This window comes from Ursus maritimus, unplaced genomic scaffold (assembly GCF_017311325.1).
Source record: "Ursus maritimus isolate PB19 unplaced genomic scaffold, ASM1731132v1 scaffold_2, whole genome shotgun sequence".
NCBI lineage: Eukaryota > Metazoa > Chordata > Mammalia > Carnivora > Ursidae > Ursus > Ursus maritimus.
The window spans coordinates 8,978,394-8,998,178 of NW_024424452.1; the positions used below are offsets into that span (position 1 = coordinate 8,978,394).

General features: G+C 45.8%; 1 protein-coding gene across 1 annotated transcript in view; it reads left to right on the forward strand.

Moving 5' to 3' along the window:
* YWHAG (tyrosine 3-monooxygenase/tryptophan 5-monooxygenase activation protein gamma) overlaps nt 1-12,369 on the forward strand; it is a 26,549-nt gene extending 14,180 nt beyond the window's left edge. Inside the window, exon 2 of the mRNA XM_040634906.1 lies at nt 8,939-12,369. Coding sequence (XP_040490840.1) covers nt 8,939-9,595 — 657 coding nt within the window. The 3' untranslated portion in view covers nt 9,596-12,369. The remainder of the gene's footprint in view (nt 1-8,938) is intronic.
* Nucleotides 12,370-19,785: the final 7,416 nt, after the last annotated feature.

A 19,785-nucleotide genomic window follows, 5' to 3' on the forward strand; every position in this document is an offset into this window, starting at 1 on the left:
TAAGATTTTATTTATTTATTTGACAGCGAGAGAGGGAACACAAGCAGGAGGAGTGGGAGAGGAAGAAGCAGGCTCCCAGCAGAGCAGGGAGCCAAAATCAGGGCTCAATCCCAGGACCCTGGGATCATGTCCTGAGCTGAAGGGAGACGCCCAGCGACTGAGCCACCCAGGCGCCCCTGAGCCTTAATTTTCTTAACTTTAAAATGGAAGTAACAATTCTAAATCATAAAGGGTTATGGAGGGCTAAAAGAGGAATTACAGTTTGGTAAAGGACCCATTTCTGATATGACAAAAGTGACTTAGAAAAATATGGAATAGATGGATTCTTTCTTAGCATGAAAGAGAAATCTTTCATTATTTTTTAAAAGATTTTATTTATTTATTTGAGAGAGAGCACAGGCCGGGGGTGGGGGGGGGGAGAGAAGCAGTCTCCCCGCTGTGCAGGGAGCCAAAATCAGGGCTCAGTCCTGGGACCGTGGATCCTGGGACCGTGACCCGAGCCCAAGACAGACACTCAACTGACTGAGCCATCCAGGTGCCCCTAGAGAAATCTTTTAAACCAAGAGTCCGTATTTAAGAAGGAAATGCTGAAAGTACTCCCCTAAATTCAAAACAAAATAAAGGTGCTCATGATGAGCATTAGTAACATTGCCCATGTGCGTGCGGTAAGATGTGATTACAGGTATAGGGACGATAACCACAGGAAAGAAGGTGATGCTTGGGAACCATAAGAGTATGTNNNNAGGGAAGCAACTGGGAAAATATATGAATTAGTAATTGGTTTAATAGGACAGGGCTGAAATCTTTAGTATATATTCTGTACACTGGCCCTGATCCGTGAAAGATTTTTATACAATTAAAATAAGTGAAAAAGAGACATTCTTGGGGTGGGGTAGTGAGCACAAGCAACAGATGTGGGTTTGAGTTAATTATTTACATCAGTAAACTTGTTTATATAAAATTACTGCCTTTGGGCTTTTTTTTTTTTTCTTTTTTTGAAAACTTGGTTCTCAGAATTGGTTTTAAATTTTAATTGTAGGTACAATTATCAGGGTGAATTATGGAGTGGGCTTGTTTGAATTGGTACTGTAACAGGTCAAAATTAATTCGTCTCAATCTTGACTGCTTCCCAGTTACTCTGTTTTCAGACTTTTCTAGAAATAACACTGAGAAGACACAGATACTTTTTGAATGGCTATCTATTCCACAGTGTGGATGTGTCCTAATCTTAATTAGTTTCTTTTTTTTTTTAAATAAAAGATTGTATGTATTTATTTGATAGAGAGAGAGCACAAGCAGAGGGAGCGGGAGAAGGAGAAGCAGGCTCCCGACTGAGCAGGGAGCCTGCCGTGGGGTTTGCTCCCAGGACCCTGGGATCATGGCCTGAGCCAAAGGCAGACGCTTAACTGACTAAGCCACCCAGGTGCCCTAACATGTTTCTTACTGAAAACCATTTAGGTGATTCCAGACTTGAGGTGTTAGCAATAATTCAGTGAATCAGTTTCTAGAAAGGGAATCGCGGAGGGGCGCTGGACTGGCTCAGTCCGAGCAGCGTGTGACTCTTGATCTTAGGGTTGTGAGTTCAAGCCCCATGTTGGGTTTAGGGCTTACTTTTAAAAACAGGGGGAGGGGTGGACATTGCAGAGTCAAAAGGTTGTTGAATATTTGTAATTTTGTTAGTCCTTTCCAGTTTGCCCTTCACAAAGTTTGTACCAGTTTATAGTTTCCACCGTGGATGAGAGCGCTGTTGACACACACCATCACCTTCACAGCGAGTCGTAGACTTTAGGTATTGCCAGTCAGATTGGAGAAGAACGAACATTCATAGTGGATGAGATTGGGTGCTCTACCTGTGTTTTTCCCTTTTCTTTCAACTGTCCATTCCTTTTATTCCTTTTTCTGTTACCGGTTGGTCCGAAATTCTTTTTAGGAGGCCTGTGTATTAGAGAAGTTAGCCCTTTATCTGTGATGTGTTGGTCATGTTCCTATCGTGAGAGACTCAGGATGGGAGAAAGAACACAGGCTTTGAAGCCAGAGGGCCCACGTTTGTGTCCCATCTCTGCAGTGTGTCGTCCGTGGTGTGATTTGGGGGGAAAAGTCCTTTCATTTGTCTGCATCACACTTGTAAGTAAGTGTGATGTCCACCTCGTAGAGAAGTTGTGAAACAAACACAGGACTTTGTGCGTGTTCGAAAAGCCCTGGTACTTGACCAGCTCCTCTGTCACCTGTGAGACCTTGAACTTGGCCCTGATGAATATGAAGTTACAGGACTCCTAGGATGCTCCTCTTCCTGAAAGGTTCCCTTCTGCACAGTTTTTATCCAAGGTGATTGCTGCTGGGTTTTTTGTTTGTTTTTTAATATTTTATGTATTTATTTGAGAGGAAGAGAGCAAGCACGAGAGAGAGCAAAGAGCACAAGCAGGGAGGTGGGGAGAGGGACAGAAGCAGACTTCCCGCTGAGCGGGGAGCCTCGTGTGGGGCTCCATCCCAGGAGGACCCTGGGATCATGTAGGACTCTGGCATCATGACCTGAGCTGAAGGCAGACACCTAACCGACTGAGCAACGCAAGTGCCCCTGCTGCTGGGTTTTTAAAAAACTCAGCTAATGTGTTTTTTTTTTTTAAGATTTTATTTATTTATTTGAGAGAGAGATAGCCAGCCAGAGAGAGCACAAGCAGAGGGAGAGGGAGAAGCAGACTCCCCACTGAGCAGGGAGCCCAACGCCGGGCTTGATCCCAGGACTCCAGGATCATGACCTGAGCTGAAAGCAGACGCTTAACCGATTGAGCCACCAGGTGCCCCTAATGTTGTCATTTTCTCATTAAAATTTCCTCTAAACTTTGCAGAGTGCTACCCTAAGAATAAAGTGAATAAGTTTGTGCTTCCTCCTAAGGGAGCAGCACCTTGAGGATGTCTCACTTTCAGAGAGAGGTGGTATATGACACATGCTAGATGCTCAGCAAATGGCTGGTGAATTATCTGATGAGTGCTTCTCAGTATATTTTCCTTGTCATCAGACCTTACGGGACATGTTATATCAAGTTTTCTAGAATGAATGTATGGGCGGGGTCCTCAAGACTACCCCAAGGGTCGATGATGTGCTAGGACTCAGCATATAGTACTCAGGGCTGTGATTACAGTGAAGGGGTACAGAGCTAAATCAACAAAGGAAAAAGGTGCTTGGGCAAAGATGGGAGGAAACCAGGTGCAGGCTTTCAAGAATCCTCTCTTGGGGGCTCCCACGTAGGCTGTGTGTGTGAAATGGTGTCTGCCAGGGAGTTTCGTAAGAGATTTGGTGCCTGAGGGTTTTACTGAGGCTGGTCACATTGGTACTTTCTGCTTGGCACATACCAAAATTTAAGACTCCTGGAAGGAAAACAGGTGTTTACCGTAAACCACATTGTTTGCACAAACAGTTTAGGGGCAGGGAGTCATTCTTATCTGGGAATGGTGGGAACCCTTCCAAAATTCAAGTTTCCAGAGGCCAGCCAAGGGTCAACTTTGCAAGCAGACTTTTCTAAAGTTAGTATCCTCAAGCCTGTTGTATTAACTCTTCTGCACAGACCATAATTCAGGTTTAAGCCATTTTACTCAGATAGGCAAGACATAGCTTCAGATTATTTTGTAAAATTTTTGTAGTTGTTTCCTAGGTCGGTCATCTCTAGAATATGTAATTTATATATTCAAGCACAACGTCACATTTATTTCTGGTGGTTTATTCCTCTGCCTGTACAGTATATAGAGCCTGTGTCCATTACGTGGGCACTGATGCCCATCCTGCACCTTGTCATCTTTTTCTGTTTTTGGTATAGGGTGTTCACATATAGCAATCACTGCATTTGTCTTTTTCATGTCCTCCTGGCACTTCGGATGATTAGCACTCCAAACCTAGGCGCACAAAAAAATGCAAGATGGGGCCAAATGTTCTACCTGGTGTCCACTAGCCCCCTTTTTTCATCTTTTAAGAGACTATTTTTTTAGAGCAGTTTTAGGTTCACAGTGAAATTGAGTGGAAAGCCAGAGTTCCCGTATACCCCCTGCCCACAGCCACCACCACCCCCATGCACAGCATCCCCCACTATCAGCATCTCAGTGGTTTGTTATAATAGTGGCCTGAGACCTACAGTGACACATCATTATCAGCCAAAGTCCATGGTTTACATTAGGGTTCACTTGTGGTGTACATTCTGTGGATTTTGACAAGTGTGTAATGACACATATGCATCATTAAGAGTATCATATGGAATAGTTTCACCACCCTAAAAATCCTTTCAAAATTGCCTGTTCATCCCTTCTTATTTTTTGGACGTGAACCCAGTTCTTTGTGGAGACTTTCAGCTTCCTTAAATCGGTGTGTCTGATGTTCACCACTGTAACTCTTATTTCGTAATTTTTTTAAAAAGGATTTTATTTAGTAGCGTGCAGAGAGAAGCGCGTGTGCGCCCGCACAGGTTGGCGGGGGAGGGGGGAAGCTGGGCTGGATCCCAGGACCCCCAGAGCATGCGCTGAGCCAAAGGCAGACACTTAACCAACTGAGCCACCCAGGCGCCCATTATTTTGTAATTTCTACACAAGCTTTTGCAAGATAGAAATAGATTTTTTTTTTAAAGATTTTATTTATTTATGTGACAGCCAGCGAGAGAGGGAACACAGCAGGGGAGTGGGAGAGGAAGAAGCAGGCCCCCAGCGGAGGAGCCCAATGTGGGACTCGATCCCGGAACGCCGGTATCACGCCCTGAGCTGAAGGCAGACGCTTAACGACTGCACTACCCAGGCGCCCCAGCAAGATAGAAATAGATTTTAAATAAAATAAGCCTGATGCGAGTTTTTTCTTATATGAAGTTGCATTCATTACAATTTAAGGTTCTTGATAGTTAAGTTGAGGAAATTGTAAAAGACTGTGTGCTCTAAGTGTTGGGGTCAGAAAGTCGTCTAAATAGCTTTCCAAGATTCTCCAGGGTTGCTAATCTTCCATTGAAAATCTCTGCATCAACTCTTAGGGGAGAACAGTTGACGCTAATTAATAATCTGATTCCTTAGCGACTGGGATTTGGGGAGTTCCAGTTCTTAAACTGTCTTTTAACTATCTGAGAATAACAGATTCTTGGGGTCTTTTTACTCATCTGTTTATCTTTAACTCACTAAAAGAAATTTGAACTTGGGCTAGTATCCTAGTCGTTGAGAAGAGAGAAACCTTAATTTTGTTTTTAAGCAGAACATGTGACATGCCAGAGGATACAGACTTTCTGCACTTTACAACAGCCGTGACAGTATATTTTGGGGACCGTATTTACAAGTGTTGCATTCTTAGAAACAATTCAGTGACTGTTTGGAAAAATAATTACCTTCCTTCCCAGATGATACATATATCTCATCTTCCCACATTGAATTCTCATTCTATCTTGGTTAAACCTTTTTTTGGACACTATGAGCATAATTTTTTTCCTTATAAAAAGTTATCTCTTAACTTTACATATATATTTTTTTAATTTTATTTATTCATTTGAGAGAGAGAGACAGCACAAGCAGGGTGGGGAGGGAGAATCCACTGAGCTGGGAGTCTGATATGGGGTTCTATCCCAGGACCTGGGGAGATCATGACCTGAGCCTCCCCGGTGCCCCATCTTTTGACTTTTAAAACTAGTGGGGTTGGGATCTGTGTTTTAATGTAAAAATCACAGATTCATTCTCACACAAGTCCTTTTGATCTTAAGGAGTTTTTGAAATTCTGGTTGAAGGTTTTTGGAGAAACTTTCCTTTGAGCAGACTTCTCAAGAGTTAAAGGTTTTCCCCTCTAACTTAGTTTTTCAGTGGCAGAGAACATCTGGGCATGTTCCAAATGTGGTCGAGTTTACTGTATCTAAAGGTGATACGGCCACTTCATAATCTCCATGTTTTCTGTTTGAGGCAACTATGCAGACTTGACATAAGCACACAATGCTACCTTTGGGCTCTGCAGCCATACTTGATTTGCAGCAGCAGGAGGAGACCCAGCAGTATAGGGTACTGGTGAGGTCATTTGAGCTTTAAATAGTTGCTGGCTCTGGAAATAAGGACAGCATGATTTAGGGGAAAGGCCAGAACACGATCTCAATGGCCTCAGGCACTCTGGCTTCTCTTTGCGTTGGAGACAGTGATCAGGTTGCAGCCAGCCTTTGGTATTCAGTGAATATAGGCTGGAGCCCTATGGTATGCGTGCCTGAGGCTTACAAAGGCCTCAGCTTGTTTGAAAGCCAGTCTGGGGAGTTTTTTCAGGCTATATGATGCTAAAGTTTATGGAAAGGAAGTGACATAAGGTAGCTAAGGAGATTTCAACTTAGAAGAGAAACCAGGATGAAATGGAGATGCGATACTTGATACAGGGATATAAGCTAGCAGATGGTTATGTAAGAAATTTAGAGGCTTCTTAGGCTGAGAATAAAATGGAAAATTATTCAAGGTATTCTCAAAATTAATTGCTCACGTCTCTCTGTCACTTTACTGGGTCATGAGCACTTTTATCTTTGATACACTCTTTAATAATTTTATGAAAGAGGAGGGAATCTAAGCTTAACAAAGAAGAAAATCGAGGTCCAGAGAGATGAAATGTTTGCTCCCAAGGTCTCTTAGTAAATGGTGGGACTGCAAAAACCGGTCTTCTGGATTAGCTGAATACACATCAGAAATCAGCAGGAGTGACAGGCGTGGTCTGTGGGTTGAGCAGAGGGTCTCCAAAGCCTAGAATATGTAAAGAATTGAATGTGAGGAGAAAAAAAAGAATTGGATGTGAGATGATATGAGCTGCCTTATTCCGGAGAAGTGGTGTTTCCACAGAGGAATGGGGGTCTGGGGTCATAGAACAGAAAGCACCTCTGTCCTGGTTTCCTTCTGCCCTGAAGTCCAGTATTAAAGAAACCTTGTCTTCCCAGCTCTACCGTCTGTTTCACAAGAAGGCCATGTCTGGTAGAGGTCTTGTCCTTTAGTGTAATGGGAGAATCAAAAATGCATAGTAAAAAGGTAACATAAGAAAAGCTGCTAAGCAGTATAAGAAATATTTTGAGTATAGGGCACCTGGGTGGCTCAGTTGGTTAAGCGTCTGCCTTTGGCTCAGGTCATCATGATCCTGGGATTGATCCCCACCCCACATCCAGGCTCCCTGCTCAGCGGGGCCTCTGCTTTTCCCTCTGCCCCTCCTCCCACTTGTCCATGCTTTTGTTCTCTCTCTGCTCTCTCAAATAAATAAAATCTTTTAAAAAAAGAAATATTTGAGTATATATCATTTGTTAGATACCGTGGGAATTAGTGAGCAAAGCATGATTAATTCTTCCAAAGAATGAATTGCTTGCAGTGAACTAATAAGTATGATTTGGTTTACGTTCTGATTTAATTATCTCCTGAGAGATACCGTTTAATTTACACAACCAGTTGCACTAAGCATAACCCTCCCCACCTCCTGGTTTATGAAAGTGCGATACATACTAAATGTGAATGATTCACATGTAGAAAAAAATCTCTTGGTATCCCAACCCCCCCCCAAATAGTTTTGGTTTTTCACTTTGAATCATGTCTCCCCGTCCGCCCTTCACATCTGTAAGTAATACAGATGTTACATAGGTGGTATGGTTGATCCACACAGGGATCAGTGGGGATTCAAGAGAGTGGCCGGTTTTCATGGGGTGGAAGGAGAGATGGGGACGATTTCATAGAGGACGTGAATATTAACTGTTAAGTTGGTTCTTGACAGTTGTGTAAGTGTTCCAGACAGGGAGAGAAGAACAAAGGGCAGAAGTATGAAGTATGAAGTTTTTGTTGCACTTAACATGTTATGACTGGAGCCACGGGTAGGAGAGGGCAAGGCGAGAGAAGTATGTAGTCCTTCTGAAATAGTGGGGTTTTTGATGTTGTGGCTTAGCCACTGACTTAGGGTACACCAGTTTAGATACAGTAGCCAGACAAAAAATGTGCTCTCCAATTAGGAATAAAAAATATGAGCTCTATCCTCCTTGTAAAAGTTTCTGTTTTCTGTGGTAGTCAGACAGTGGTATATGGCTCTGAAATATTAAGTGAATGTAGTGTTATTGACTCAATTTAATTTTTTTTGTTATAAGCAGTTGTTTGGTAGTCCTAAAAATATAGATCATTGGTGTGACATTGCTTTCGTTTCCTCGGGGTGATTAATCGTTAGGATGATGAAGACCGAAACTTAGAAATGCCCATATTGTAAGAAGCATTAATTGCTGTTGGCCACTTCAGCTTAGAAGTACCTTGCTCGGCTTTCCATTCTTTTGTATTGCGGATCGTGTTCAGCCCGCAACAAATGCGTTCTCACAGTTGATAACTTATCTCAGCGTTCAGACTCAGTTCTGTGCCCCTCGTTTTGATTTCCCTTCCTGAGGTTTGGAATTCATATAGTCTTAACCCAAGAGCAGAAGTGCCACCTCCTTTCTCAGAAGGCAACTTGACTATGACTTCAGAACATTCTCACTGAAGAGCGATGGAACTGAGTAGACAGGACAAGGTTAGAAGGAAAGCGTCAGTCTGATTGCCAGAAATACTGTTGAGGTATATAACAGCCATCTGGGCCTAAAATCCCCAGGATTGGTATGTACATAAGGTTACAGGAGAGAACTATTGACCTGTTGCAATTTAGATCAGAATTTGGTTTGTCATCCAAGAACTCAACTTGATAGATCCTCAGTGGAACAGCTGTATGGAAAGCATGTGTCCTCTTCTAGGGAGGAAGCAGGGGTTCAGGCACCACCTATCCCGCTGCAGTGTTTTCCTTCTTTGTCGTTCGTTCCGCCTCTGTCCCCCTTCCGCACACCTACACAGTCTCGCCGCTCTTTCTGTCCCTTGCTTTAGTCAGCTGTGAATCTGTTAGTGTTGTAGTGGCATAAAGATGTGATCAACCCAAGCGACATCATCCGGACCATAACTACTATTCCTTCTCTCCTCATAGGTGACAGAGCTGAATGAGCCACTGTCCAATGAAGAGAGAAACCTCCTGTCTGTGGCCTACAAGAATGTGGTTGGGGCACGCCGTTCCTCCTGGAGGGTCATTAGTAGCATTGAGCAGAAGACATCTGCAGATGGCAACGAGAAGAAGATTGAGATGGTCCGTGCTTACCGTGAAAAAATTGAGAAGGAGCTGGAAGCGGTATGTCAGGATGTGCTGAGCCTGCTGGATAACTACCTGATCAAGAATTGCAGTGAGACCCAGTACGAGAGCAAAGTGTTTTACCTGAAGATGAAAGGGGACTATTATCGCTACCTGGCTGAAGTCGCCACTGGAGAGAAGCGGGCGACTGTCGTGGAGTCCTCTGAGAAGGCCTATAGCGAAGCCCATGAGATCAGCAAGGAGCATATGCAGCCTACTCACCCCATTAGATTAGGCCTGGCTCTTAACTACTCCGTTTTCTACTACGAGATCCAGAATGCCCCGGAGCAAGCCTGCCACTTGGCCAAGACCGCCTTCGATGACGCCATCGCCGAGCTCGACACTCTGAATGAGGACTCCTACAAGGACTCCACTCTCATCATGCAGCTCCTCCGCGACAACCTAACGCTCTGGACAAGCGATCAGCAAGACGACGACGGCGGCGAAGGCAACAATTAAGGCCCCCAGGTGGACTGGCAGCGCCCGCTGATGCTACTACTGCAGTCTTTATTTTTTCCCATGAGCTGGGGGTCGGGTGGGGGAGGGAAAGGGAGGGACGACCTTCCTAGGGAGAAGCCCACGACCTGTCCTGTCTTTGATCGCCTCTTTGACATTTTTGCCAAAATACCACTAGTGGAAAGTCAGGCTAGCTGTGCTGGTATTGGAATAGCAGCCTCACACTGGCGTATGGACTGTTCTGTAGATGAGTGCAGGTGGAGCTGTCTGTCTTTAATCTAACTTATTGCTAGAGAATAGGGTTTTAAGACGAAAAGAAAACTGAAACGGGATGGCCCTCATTCAGTAAGTTCTGTGGTTCCAGTAAGGATTTGTATGTACATACGCTCTTGTCTTACGTTTTGGGTACTTTCTATCTCATCTGTTTTAGCTGTGCATTTTTTTTCAGGGTGTACTCGACCAGCCATGGACTAGTTTAAATCCCAAACTGACAGACTTGGAACCATAAGGTGTATTTATCCTTATGGTTTAGGCCTTGCCAGTATTCCCGAAGTCTCGGATTAGCTGACAGTATTAACACTAAATTGCAGTTTACAGTATTTCTACATTACAGCCATATGTAACATCAAGCCATTGATTGTGTATTTTTCTTTGCTAGTTATTTTGGCTTTACATCCTTAGTCAGCCTTATCCAGGTTGGTTTTGCTGTTCGCTGTCTCCTAGGCCAAAAGGCTTGCCTGAGGAGAATCACAGCTACTTTAGGTTTTGGTTAATAGGTGCTTGGCAGGTGGCTGTGGGATTTTTGTCCTTCTTTCCTCTTAACTCAAATCCACCACAAAAATAATCACTTTAATAGAAATGTTAAACACCACAAAAATAGAGAAAATTCAGGTCTGTATGTCATTTATTGTGTTGATATTTTCAGAGAACTCCTGATTTTTAAGCTGCCACAGCTCCTTCCTCAGGGATCACGCTGCCATCACTCTTCACTTGAGTGTTCCCCACTGGACCTTCTGCTAGTGGCTCTCGGGAGGGTGGAGACACTGTTGAGCTGGAGAAGCTGGGCAGTCATCTTGAGGAAGTTTGTGGTGCAGTGTGTGGAAATTCAGGTGCTAGAAGCTTACTGGTAGAAAAATCCAAAAGGAAGAGCTCTTCTATTCATAAGCATCCTGTCCAATTTCGGGAGCCTCGTAAGCATGTCCGTTTTTCCTCCCCGAAAACACTCCTTCCCCAAGCAGTTGTTGTAGGAAGATGAACTAGAGTCATTATCAGATAATAAATCACTCCTATTTGACCAAGACTTTTTCTACATATATATTTTTTTTCTTTTTAATGAAAGCTTCGAAGCGGGAGAGTTCTTTCTCTCTTGCGTAGTCGACGCACGCTCTGGAATCGAAGGAAACTACATTGCTGTTTCCACAAATCTGTTCTCAGTTAGCCTTAGGTCCTTCATTCTCATTTTGGAAAAATCTGTCTGAAAACATGACCTGTTGAGTGTGTGTTCAGCCTTTTTTACAAGATCAGAAACGGTGTGAACTCCCGAGATCTAGGTAATGACACCAGACTTGTTTTGTCTGTTCCTTTGGTTTATTTAGTCAAGGAGAGGTATGAGTAATAATTGAGGAAACACTGACAGTTGCTTTTGCTGTTCACCAAAGTTGAACTTACAGTTGGGAAATGAATATGTTTGACAGGATCCAGGTGACAGTGAGGAATAGAGCGATGACGCCCTGTAGCATGGCACAGTTTACCCAGCGTGACTTTCCTTAGAAGGTTCCCTCCATACGCTAGAGCAAAAGTCCCAATTAACTGAACCCTAGCAGAACTAGAAGAGAGCTCTGTACAGCTTTTGTGCCATCACCGGGGCCTAAAGTCAATGCCATGGATGGGAAATGATTGGGGGGGGAGGGGGGTAGGTGGGGCTTTCCTTAACTTATCTTCATGTCCAGTGAGCAGTGTTGTGTCCTTCCTTGTAGCCTTTGGAAATGATTTACTGGAATTACAAAACCGATTTTTTCTTTTAAATTTCAGCTTTGGCTCTGGCTGCTTTTTAGAATAATGCAAGATACAATTATACCTGAGGGCTAAAAATGAAGAGGGAACGGGAGACTTGATATTTAAGCAGCTTGAATGGTTTCTTTTCTTTTCTTTATTTTTAAAGAAATGCACTTGCCTCTGATACTGTCTCTCCAGTGAAATGATTACTCCTCCATTACTCTATTGATACAATATTGTGCATGCTAGTGTTGTATTTCTATACAGTAGCTTGAAATTTATTAACTTATACTGTAGGTGTTATGTATTCCTATGACAAAAAAAAATTAAGTCTTCAAATTTTTTAAAGTTTTTTTAATTTAATTTTTCCTTTTGGGGGTACAGTTTGCTCTACCAAATAGTGATCGTAACAAATTGATCTGTTTTGGATGTTGCTATAGTGACATGCAGTTATATATTTTGTTTTTAAAGGGGGGGGAGCAAAAGAAACACCAGTGTTAGCTTAATCTTAATGTCTGGTGTTTGTCATGGTGAAATTATAACTATTACAGTGTAGGAGAACAACGACTATGTTCTCTGAATGAGCCTTTGTGCTTTTTGTCATGTTATGCAGTGAACTATTTTTAAGGTCTAATCAGTGATTATTTTTCCAACTCCGTGTTTCTCTAAGGAATTATTTCACACACGGACCATTCTTAGCAGTTTTCCTCAGTGATGGAATATCATGAATGTGAGTCATTATGTAGCTGTCGTACATTGAGCAAATAAACTTACAGATCTGATGTCAGTGCTACTTAGTTTTATTTAAATGACTTTAATTTCCCTTTGCTTTCCAAGGGTTGGTTGGACTGGGGGCAAGGGACAATACTGTCTTGGGAAGTGCCCATAGCTGGGAATCAGACCTGGGTTTACAGACCTTGAAAAATCATTGCACTTTTTTGGGCCTCCATTGTTTCTCCTCCCGAATGCGCATGTTCAGGTAGATCTCTAAAGGCCTTTTGGGGGGTAAGATTTGTGAGAAGCACAGACGTGAGTTTGAATTACGGCTCCTTTTGGTCCTCGGGCAAATTCTGAAACTTCTGAGCTTTGGGGTGTAGGTCTAAATGGAAACTGGGTCACGTGCCTGGTTTGGTCTCCCAATGAAGCACCAGGATTGTTGGAGATCTCATTAAATCTTAGTTGAGGTGGTTCTTTGCGCTGAAAAATGTTCATAAATAAATTGTCTTATGTCTTTAGTCCCTCTGAAATGGTTGGCAGCCTCAGTTGGTGTGGCCTGAGCTCTCAGTAGTGTGCTGTTGCTGGTGGCAGCTGTCAGAACGCGCCCACCACATGAGTCAGCGTCCCTGGGTGTGGGGGTGTTCTGCCTTGATCACTGTGGGGAGGGATATTTGTCTATAGGCAGGAAGAATGCCAAGGCAAAGGCTTTCCTCCATCAGATTGGGTGGGCTCCAGCAAAGGGGTGGGGGGTGCGGGGTGTTGAAAGACGGTGGCTTTTTAATTTTTTGAGTGATCAGAATTCACATTTTAGGAATAGTGATCTGTGGGAACCAGGTTTTGCCACAGGATGAATTCACCTACGTTGGCTCATTTGTCACTCAGAACCACTCTGAGTGCGCCGCCACGGGCGCAGCTGTGGATTTAGAAGCGGCGGATGTGCCTAAGTTGCCACGATGTCGGAGCCCCAGTCCTGGGCCCTCCTGAGCCTTGCCTGCAAACACCTGGCTGCCTCTGCTCAGCTAGGAGACTAAGAAACAGCGGCAGCCCCCGTTCAGCACGTGGTGACAGCTCTTTCAGTGTGGGAGTCACTGAGGGTAGAGAGCCATCAGACGACATCTTACGAACAGGACAGTACACACGCGGGCAACATCCGAGCAGTCACGTAACAGGCTCACCAAAAGCTAGGTAGAAAGAAGGGTGGCTCCTGGAAGTTGCCGCTGGTAACACTCCTGTTTCTTCCCTGTTAACTTCCCATTATTTATGAGTGCCTGGAATTTGACTGGAATTTGCCCAGAGTACTTCCATGTACACTTAAATTTGTCTTAAGATAAAATGCTGTGTTTCTGCATTTCTATCCAGTTTGGAAGAGCTCCCCTTAATGCAGTTATTCTCAAACTTTACAGGACCCCTTTACACAAGTCTTAAGAGCTTTTGTTTATGGGGGGGGGGTGTATCAAAAGCCAGAAATTAAAAATATTCATTTGTTTAAAAATACTAGAAACCATTACATGTTGAGATAAGTAAGTTTTGGGGCACCTGGGTGGCTTCGTATGTTAAACGTCCCAGCTCTTGATTTCAGCTCAGGTCACGATCTCAAGGTTGTGAGCCCGATGGGGGCTCCATGCTGGGCCTGGGGTCTGCTTAGGATTCTCTTCCTCTGTCCCCCCCCCCAAAAAAAGGGAAGAGGGGCATTGTTTTACGGTTTTGCTGATCTCTTGATAGAGGTCAGCTGGACTTGTGGTACCTGCTATTGCACTCAATCTGTTACGATGGTTTTTTTTTTTTTTTTAAGATTTTATTTATTTATTTGACAGAGACAGCCAGCGAGAAAGGGAACACAAGCAGGGGGAGTGGGAGAGGAAGAAGCAGGCTCATAGCAGAAGAGCCTGATGCGGGGCTCGATCCCAGAACGCCGGGATCACGCCCTGAGCCGAAGGCAAATGCTTAATGACTGCGCCACCCAGGCGCCCCTGTTACGATGTTTTTTGATTGAAGTATTTGGAAAGAAAAAAACCTGGCATCACAAGGATAAGTAGGCGGAGATGGATGGCCCTAAAGAGTTAAGAAAGTTTTTTTTTTTTAAAGATTTTATTTATTTATTTGACAGACAGCCAGCGAGAGAGGGAACACAAGCAGGGGGAGTGGGAGAGGAAGAAGCAGGCTCCCAGCAGAGGAGCCTGATGCGGGGCTCGATCCCAGAACGCTGGGATCACGCCCTGAGCCGAAGGCAGACGCTTAACCGCTGTGCCACCCAGGCGCCCCAAGAGTTAAGAAAGTTCTAATTCAGAAACCACACAATACCCCATGTTAGGCACTAGTGATGGAGGTCCTCCTCAGTGCACTCCAGGGCGTAAAGCTAACTGGTAGTGGGAAGCAATTAAAGAGTGGGTGATGGGGGAGGAGAGCAATTATAAAGGACTGGATCCACTCTGCGTGGGCCATCCCTAGAGCAGAATTCTCCATTTCAAGAACTTTGAGGATGGGGTGGAATGGCTGTCCAGTGAGATTCAGCGGCAGGGGACTTTTCAGTGTAGCACATTAAGTTGCCGTTCGGTGCCAGTAGTTTCCCTCCACTCTATTTATGTGTAATTACCACATGCATTGGCCCCTGTGCTGGTCAGCTGAAACTGCGTGTTGACTCACACGGGCTGATCTGAGTGGCTAAGTATGGCAGCTACTCCTCCTGGGTGTACAGTTGTCAGAGCAAGCCTGGAGAAAAAAACCTGCTGAAAACTAGCTGGGTAGCACTTCTCTGATTCTAGGAGTGACATTTAAGTGGTAACCCAGCCTAATCAGAACATTGAAATGTGGTCTGCCATCTCGCTTAATTAGCCTGCGGGTTTGAATTTTCCAGTTCTGGTATGGACCAGGATAAATGGTTGAATCTGATTGGCCACAGACTCAACCGCTAATGAACCAGTTACCTGTGGTCGGTAGGGGGTGGGGCGAGAGTCTTTAGTACCAGGTCACTTTTGTTGGTATCTCCTGTTCATCATGCTCTAGCCACACCTGGCAAGACAAATGGATCAGGATTTCCCAATTTAAGTAATACTCTGAGATGGTGCTCAGTTATCCCCCTTGTGGGAGAGGAAAGTTAGGAATTTGGGGAACATGATGTGGGTTTTGGGGGGGTTATATTTCATTAGGTAGTGCAGGCACATTAAAACCACAGAAGTGCAGTCTAAGACAGGTTTTTGTACTGCCTTCGAGCTAAGAATGTATTTCACATCTTGAAAGGGTTGTAAAGGAAAAAAAGTGCGAAGGGACACTATGTTGCCCATGAAACTTCAAAGTGTTCACCATCTGGCCAGTAGTTTGGCGACCCCTGGTTTATCAGTAACTCATTCTCCCATGCCTGTTTTCCAGCCGCCCATTTCATCTTCCCAGAGGTAACCACTGTTCTCTGTTCTTTATCTGGCTCAGTTTGAGAGAGTAGACTCTGGCTTTGAGATGGAAGGATTTCTGCTTCTTTTGAGCAGTAAGTGACCTTTGGTCCATAAAAGGTTTTGCTTTGTGATCCTAAATACGATTAATTGAAATTTGGTGATCCCAGGAAATACCTCTTGAATTAGATTTAACCCTCTTTAAAGGGTAGCTGGCGGGGGGGGGGGCATTTTACCCCCGACATTTTTATTTGAGAAATTTCAGACACAAAAGCTGAAAAGAATGGTACGGTGATAACCAAATATGGGTACGGCTGTTAACATTTTGTATTTACTTTATATTTCTCTATCTTGTGGAACCTTGAAAGTAATGACATTTACTCGATATTCATATTTCTCTTAAAAATAAGGATATTCTCTCACATTACCTCATTATCATCACACCTAAGGAAATCGACAGTCCCCTAATGTCAGCCCATATTCAGATTTCCCCCACGTTGCCCCCAGAATGCCTTTGATAGTTCTAACTACCCCTCCCCATCACCAACTCAGCTCTAATTAATTCATTCTAATAATTTCATTATTAGGTTTCTTTAGCCTCTATTCTTTCCACCTTTTTTCTTTATAATGACTTTTTCAAGAAACCAGCCATCTGCAAGAAATGGTCTTTTTTTTTTTTTAAGATTTTATTTGTAAGTAATCTCTACAGCCAATGTGGGGCTTGAATTTACAACTCTGAGTCGTGCATTTTACCAACTGAGCCAGCCAGGTGCCCCTCAAGAGACAGCCTGAAGAGAATGTCCCACGTTCTGGGTTTGTCCAGTTGTTTCCTCCTGTGTCGATTTGTTCCCATCCCTGTTGGGACACATTTTTGTCTTGGGTAAGGCTTACACTTTGCCCCTCCATCCAATCTTTTCAGTGGTTTATGTGGAATTGAATGTGAATTGAATGGGATTCTGCTGGTGCTTTCCCGGGAATCAGGTGATCTTAAGCAGTAGTCAGCCCAGGGCCTGTTACGTGAGCCCTTGAGGACTAAGCTGAAGGACAGGCTAGAGGGAGTGCCTGCCACGCATGGGAACCAAATGTTTTGAGACTTCTCAGCTAAGATTTTTTGCCTCCTTCACAACCCTCTCCTGTGTCTGTCCCCCCCCCCCCCCGGTTGGAGAAAGTGTTAGATAGGTGCCCGGTTTTCACTTGCTTTGACTTAGCAAGCCAATACATGCACCCCATATGGTGAGTCCTGGTGGTCTGCAGCAGTTCTGCCCCTATGCCTGGGGAAGGTGGTGAAACATGTCAGAGGCTGCCTTCGTATTGAATCTACATCAGGAGAAAGAATCTCGAGTTGTAATCTTGGTGTTAACTGGCTCTTCCCACAACGATGGACAAGTTCCCCCTATTTACTGACTCTTAGGGACTAAAAGGGTAATCAAACCCTTCTACCTCTTTTTCACTTAGCCTGAAGCTAGATTTTAGGGATGGTTGTTTTTTTTTTTTTTTTAAGATTTTATTTTTTATTTATTTGACAGAGATAGAGACAGCCAGCGAGAGAGGGAACACAAGCAGGGGGAGTGGGAGAGGAAGAAGTAGGCTCATAGCGGAGGAGCCTGATGTGGGGCTCGATCCGATAACTCCGGGATCACGCCCTGAGCCGAAGGCAGACGCTTAACCGCTGTGCCACCCAGGCGCCCCAGGGATGGGGTTTTGATGGCTGGTGGGTTCCTTAAAGCCTGGTGGAAAATTCATTTTGGGTTCCATTGGATTTGTTATCAAAGCCTTCTGAAAGTCCTTGCCTCCCCAGATGGAGGTATAATGTCATTATGGTTTACAGGTGTTTTTGCCTTCTCCATTAGGAACCTGCTGTTTTAAAAAACCTTTCTTTGGGTAGTGTTGTGGTCTCTTGGTGATGAATTCTAGGTTGCAGAGGATTGGGTGGTGGGCAGACTAAGAGTGAAACCTATTCTCTTGCCCTAAATTAGGAGACTGCATTAGAAATAGAGACAAGATAGACTTAAGGAATAATGGCTAGGTAACCAGTATAAAGGATGAGCAGTTTATGGCTGACTCCCAAGCATTTCGGGGGGAGTCCCTTTCCATGTAATCTCCCTAAATTCTGTCCGAAGATCAAATAGCTACTACATCCCACTGCTGATCAAAAGGGGTAGTAATTGCTCCCCGCAGTACATTAGGGAGGATTAAAGGTTTCTTTAGCTTAGTGGTGACAGGGCCAAAATGAACCTGGATGGCGGACCTAAAAACAGCCTTGGTCCACCCCTCACGACTTCCCCCAAAATGCACCAGCGACAACTGGTCAGGCCGCTCCTGTACCATTTCCAGGGGTACCAAATGGTCTGCTGGGCCCTGGAGTTGGGAGCGGAGGGGTTTCCCCGCATTCACCTGGAGCCGGCCCGGCGCCTAGGCACTGTCCCCCACAGGGCGCCGCCCGGCTCTGCTCTGCGGCTGGCCCGCATCCACGGAGCCCCGCCCGGCCCCGGCCCCCGGGTTTCCGCCAGGCTCCGTTTCCTGCCAGCCTCTGGGCCGCCTCAGCGTCAACCCACGTGGGCGCCCCGTCCGCGGGCTTCTCTCGGATCGCCTCCTAGCCCAAACACCTGGGCCCTGCAGGCCTCAGTTCCGCGCGGGCACACGGGCGAGAGCGCTCTGAGTCAGCCGCACGGCCCTACACGCGCGCACGCCCCACAGGTGCTCGCCCCCACGCTCCCGCCACGGGCTTACGCACGAGCGCGCGCTCTGAAGAACTGGGGGCTCCTACAGGCCTGGATCGCGAAGGTTCCAGGACCGGGCAGACACCCGGATGTGAGCTGGGCGGGACAACAGCCCGCCTTCCAATCTCGGGCAGTGGCGAGAACCAATCACAGACCAGTCTGTCCCGCTCTTCCAATGGTCGGCCTGTTGCTAGCCCTGCGCCAGGATCTGCCTGAGCAGCTGCCCGGGTCCCATTCGCTCCCACCTCGGGGCTTGGTCCTCCCTTTCCGCCCTTTCCCGACCCGCCTCCGCTGTTCTCGTGCGCAGTGAGCCCACGGGGTAACTCCGTCTGGCCTCTGCGGGGTATTATAACGCCGTCTAGGCCGTTGGTCACATCTAGTCGCTGGCCATCTCCGCGGCGGGGGAAAGAGGGTGGGGACGGGACAGGGCCTCAGCCACCAGCTTTCCCGCTGACCCCGTGCCTGCCCCTCAGTTTCTGAACAGCCGGCACAACCGCAAACGCCCTGAGCAGGTTTGCCGTGCTCTCTTCCTGCGCAGCCGTCACCCTGGCACCAGCCCCGGGGGGCTACGTTTCCCGATACTGCAGAGGAGGAAGCCGGGGCTCGGGACAGCCTGCCGACCCTCACAGCAGTCAAAAGGGCTCAGGGCGGGTGGCGGCGTGGGTCTGTCACACGCTGGCGCCATAACGTGGCGTCGGGACGCCCTGAAGCCACCCCTGCCGCTCTTTGTCATTCAGGGCTTCGACCTCCTGGAGGACGAGTGCTGGTTCCACCCCTGAAGGCTCTCTCTTCCCCCACACGCCTGGAGAGACGCTCCCAACTTGTCGCTGATGGTGGCGGCGCAGGGCCAGCCCCAGAATCATCAGACGGCAGAAATGTTAGGGAGGTCGTGCACCCCAATCTCTGCCCTAAACAGTTCCCCACACAGAGCTTGGACAACCTGAGGGCCCGGGAGGGGGGATGGGTAGGTCAGCTTCAGCGTGGCTAGCTCCTGTTCACAAAGGTGAATTTCTGTCGCTCAGCAGTGTCTGTCGTGTTCCAAACGAAAGGGCTGCAGGTGGCAGAAAGCTCAGGATTTGAATTCCCACCCTACCACGTCTTAGCTCTCAAGTTCCTTAGCCTTTCAGACGGACAGTTTCCCTATCTGTCAAATGGGAGTAATGCACTCTACGTCATAAAAATGCCTAGCGTTGACTGGGTGTTTGGTGTGTGGTTCGGGCTCTGTTTCAGAGAGGTCACTTGTATGAATTCATATAATAAGCTTCACTTTGCAGAGGAAGAAACCAAGACTTAGTAACTTGCCCGAGGTCCCGCAGTGATTAAGTGGTTCCATGAGGATTTGAACCCAGGCAGTTCTGACCTGTGGCAGAAAGCATAA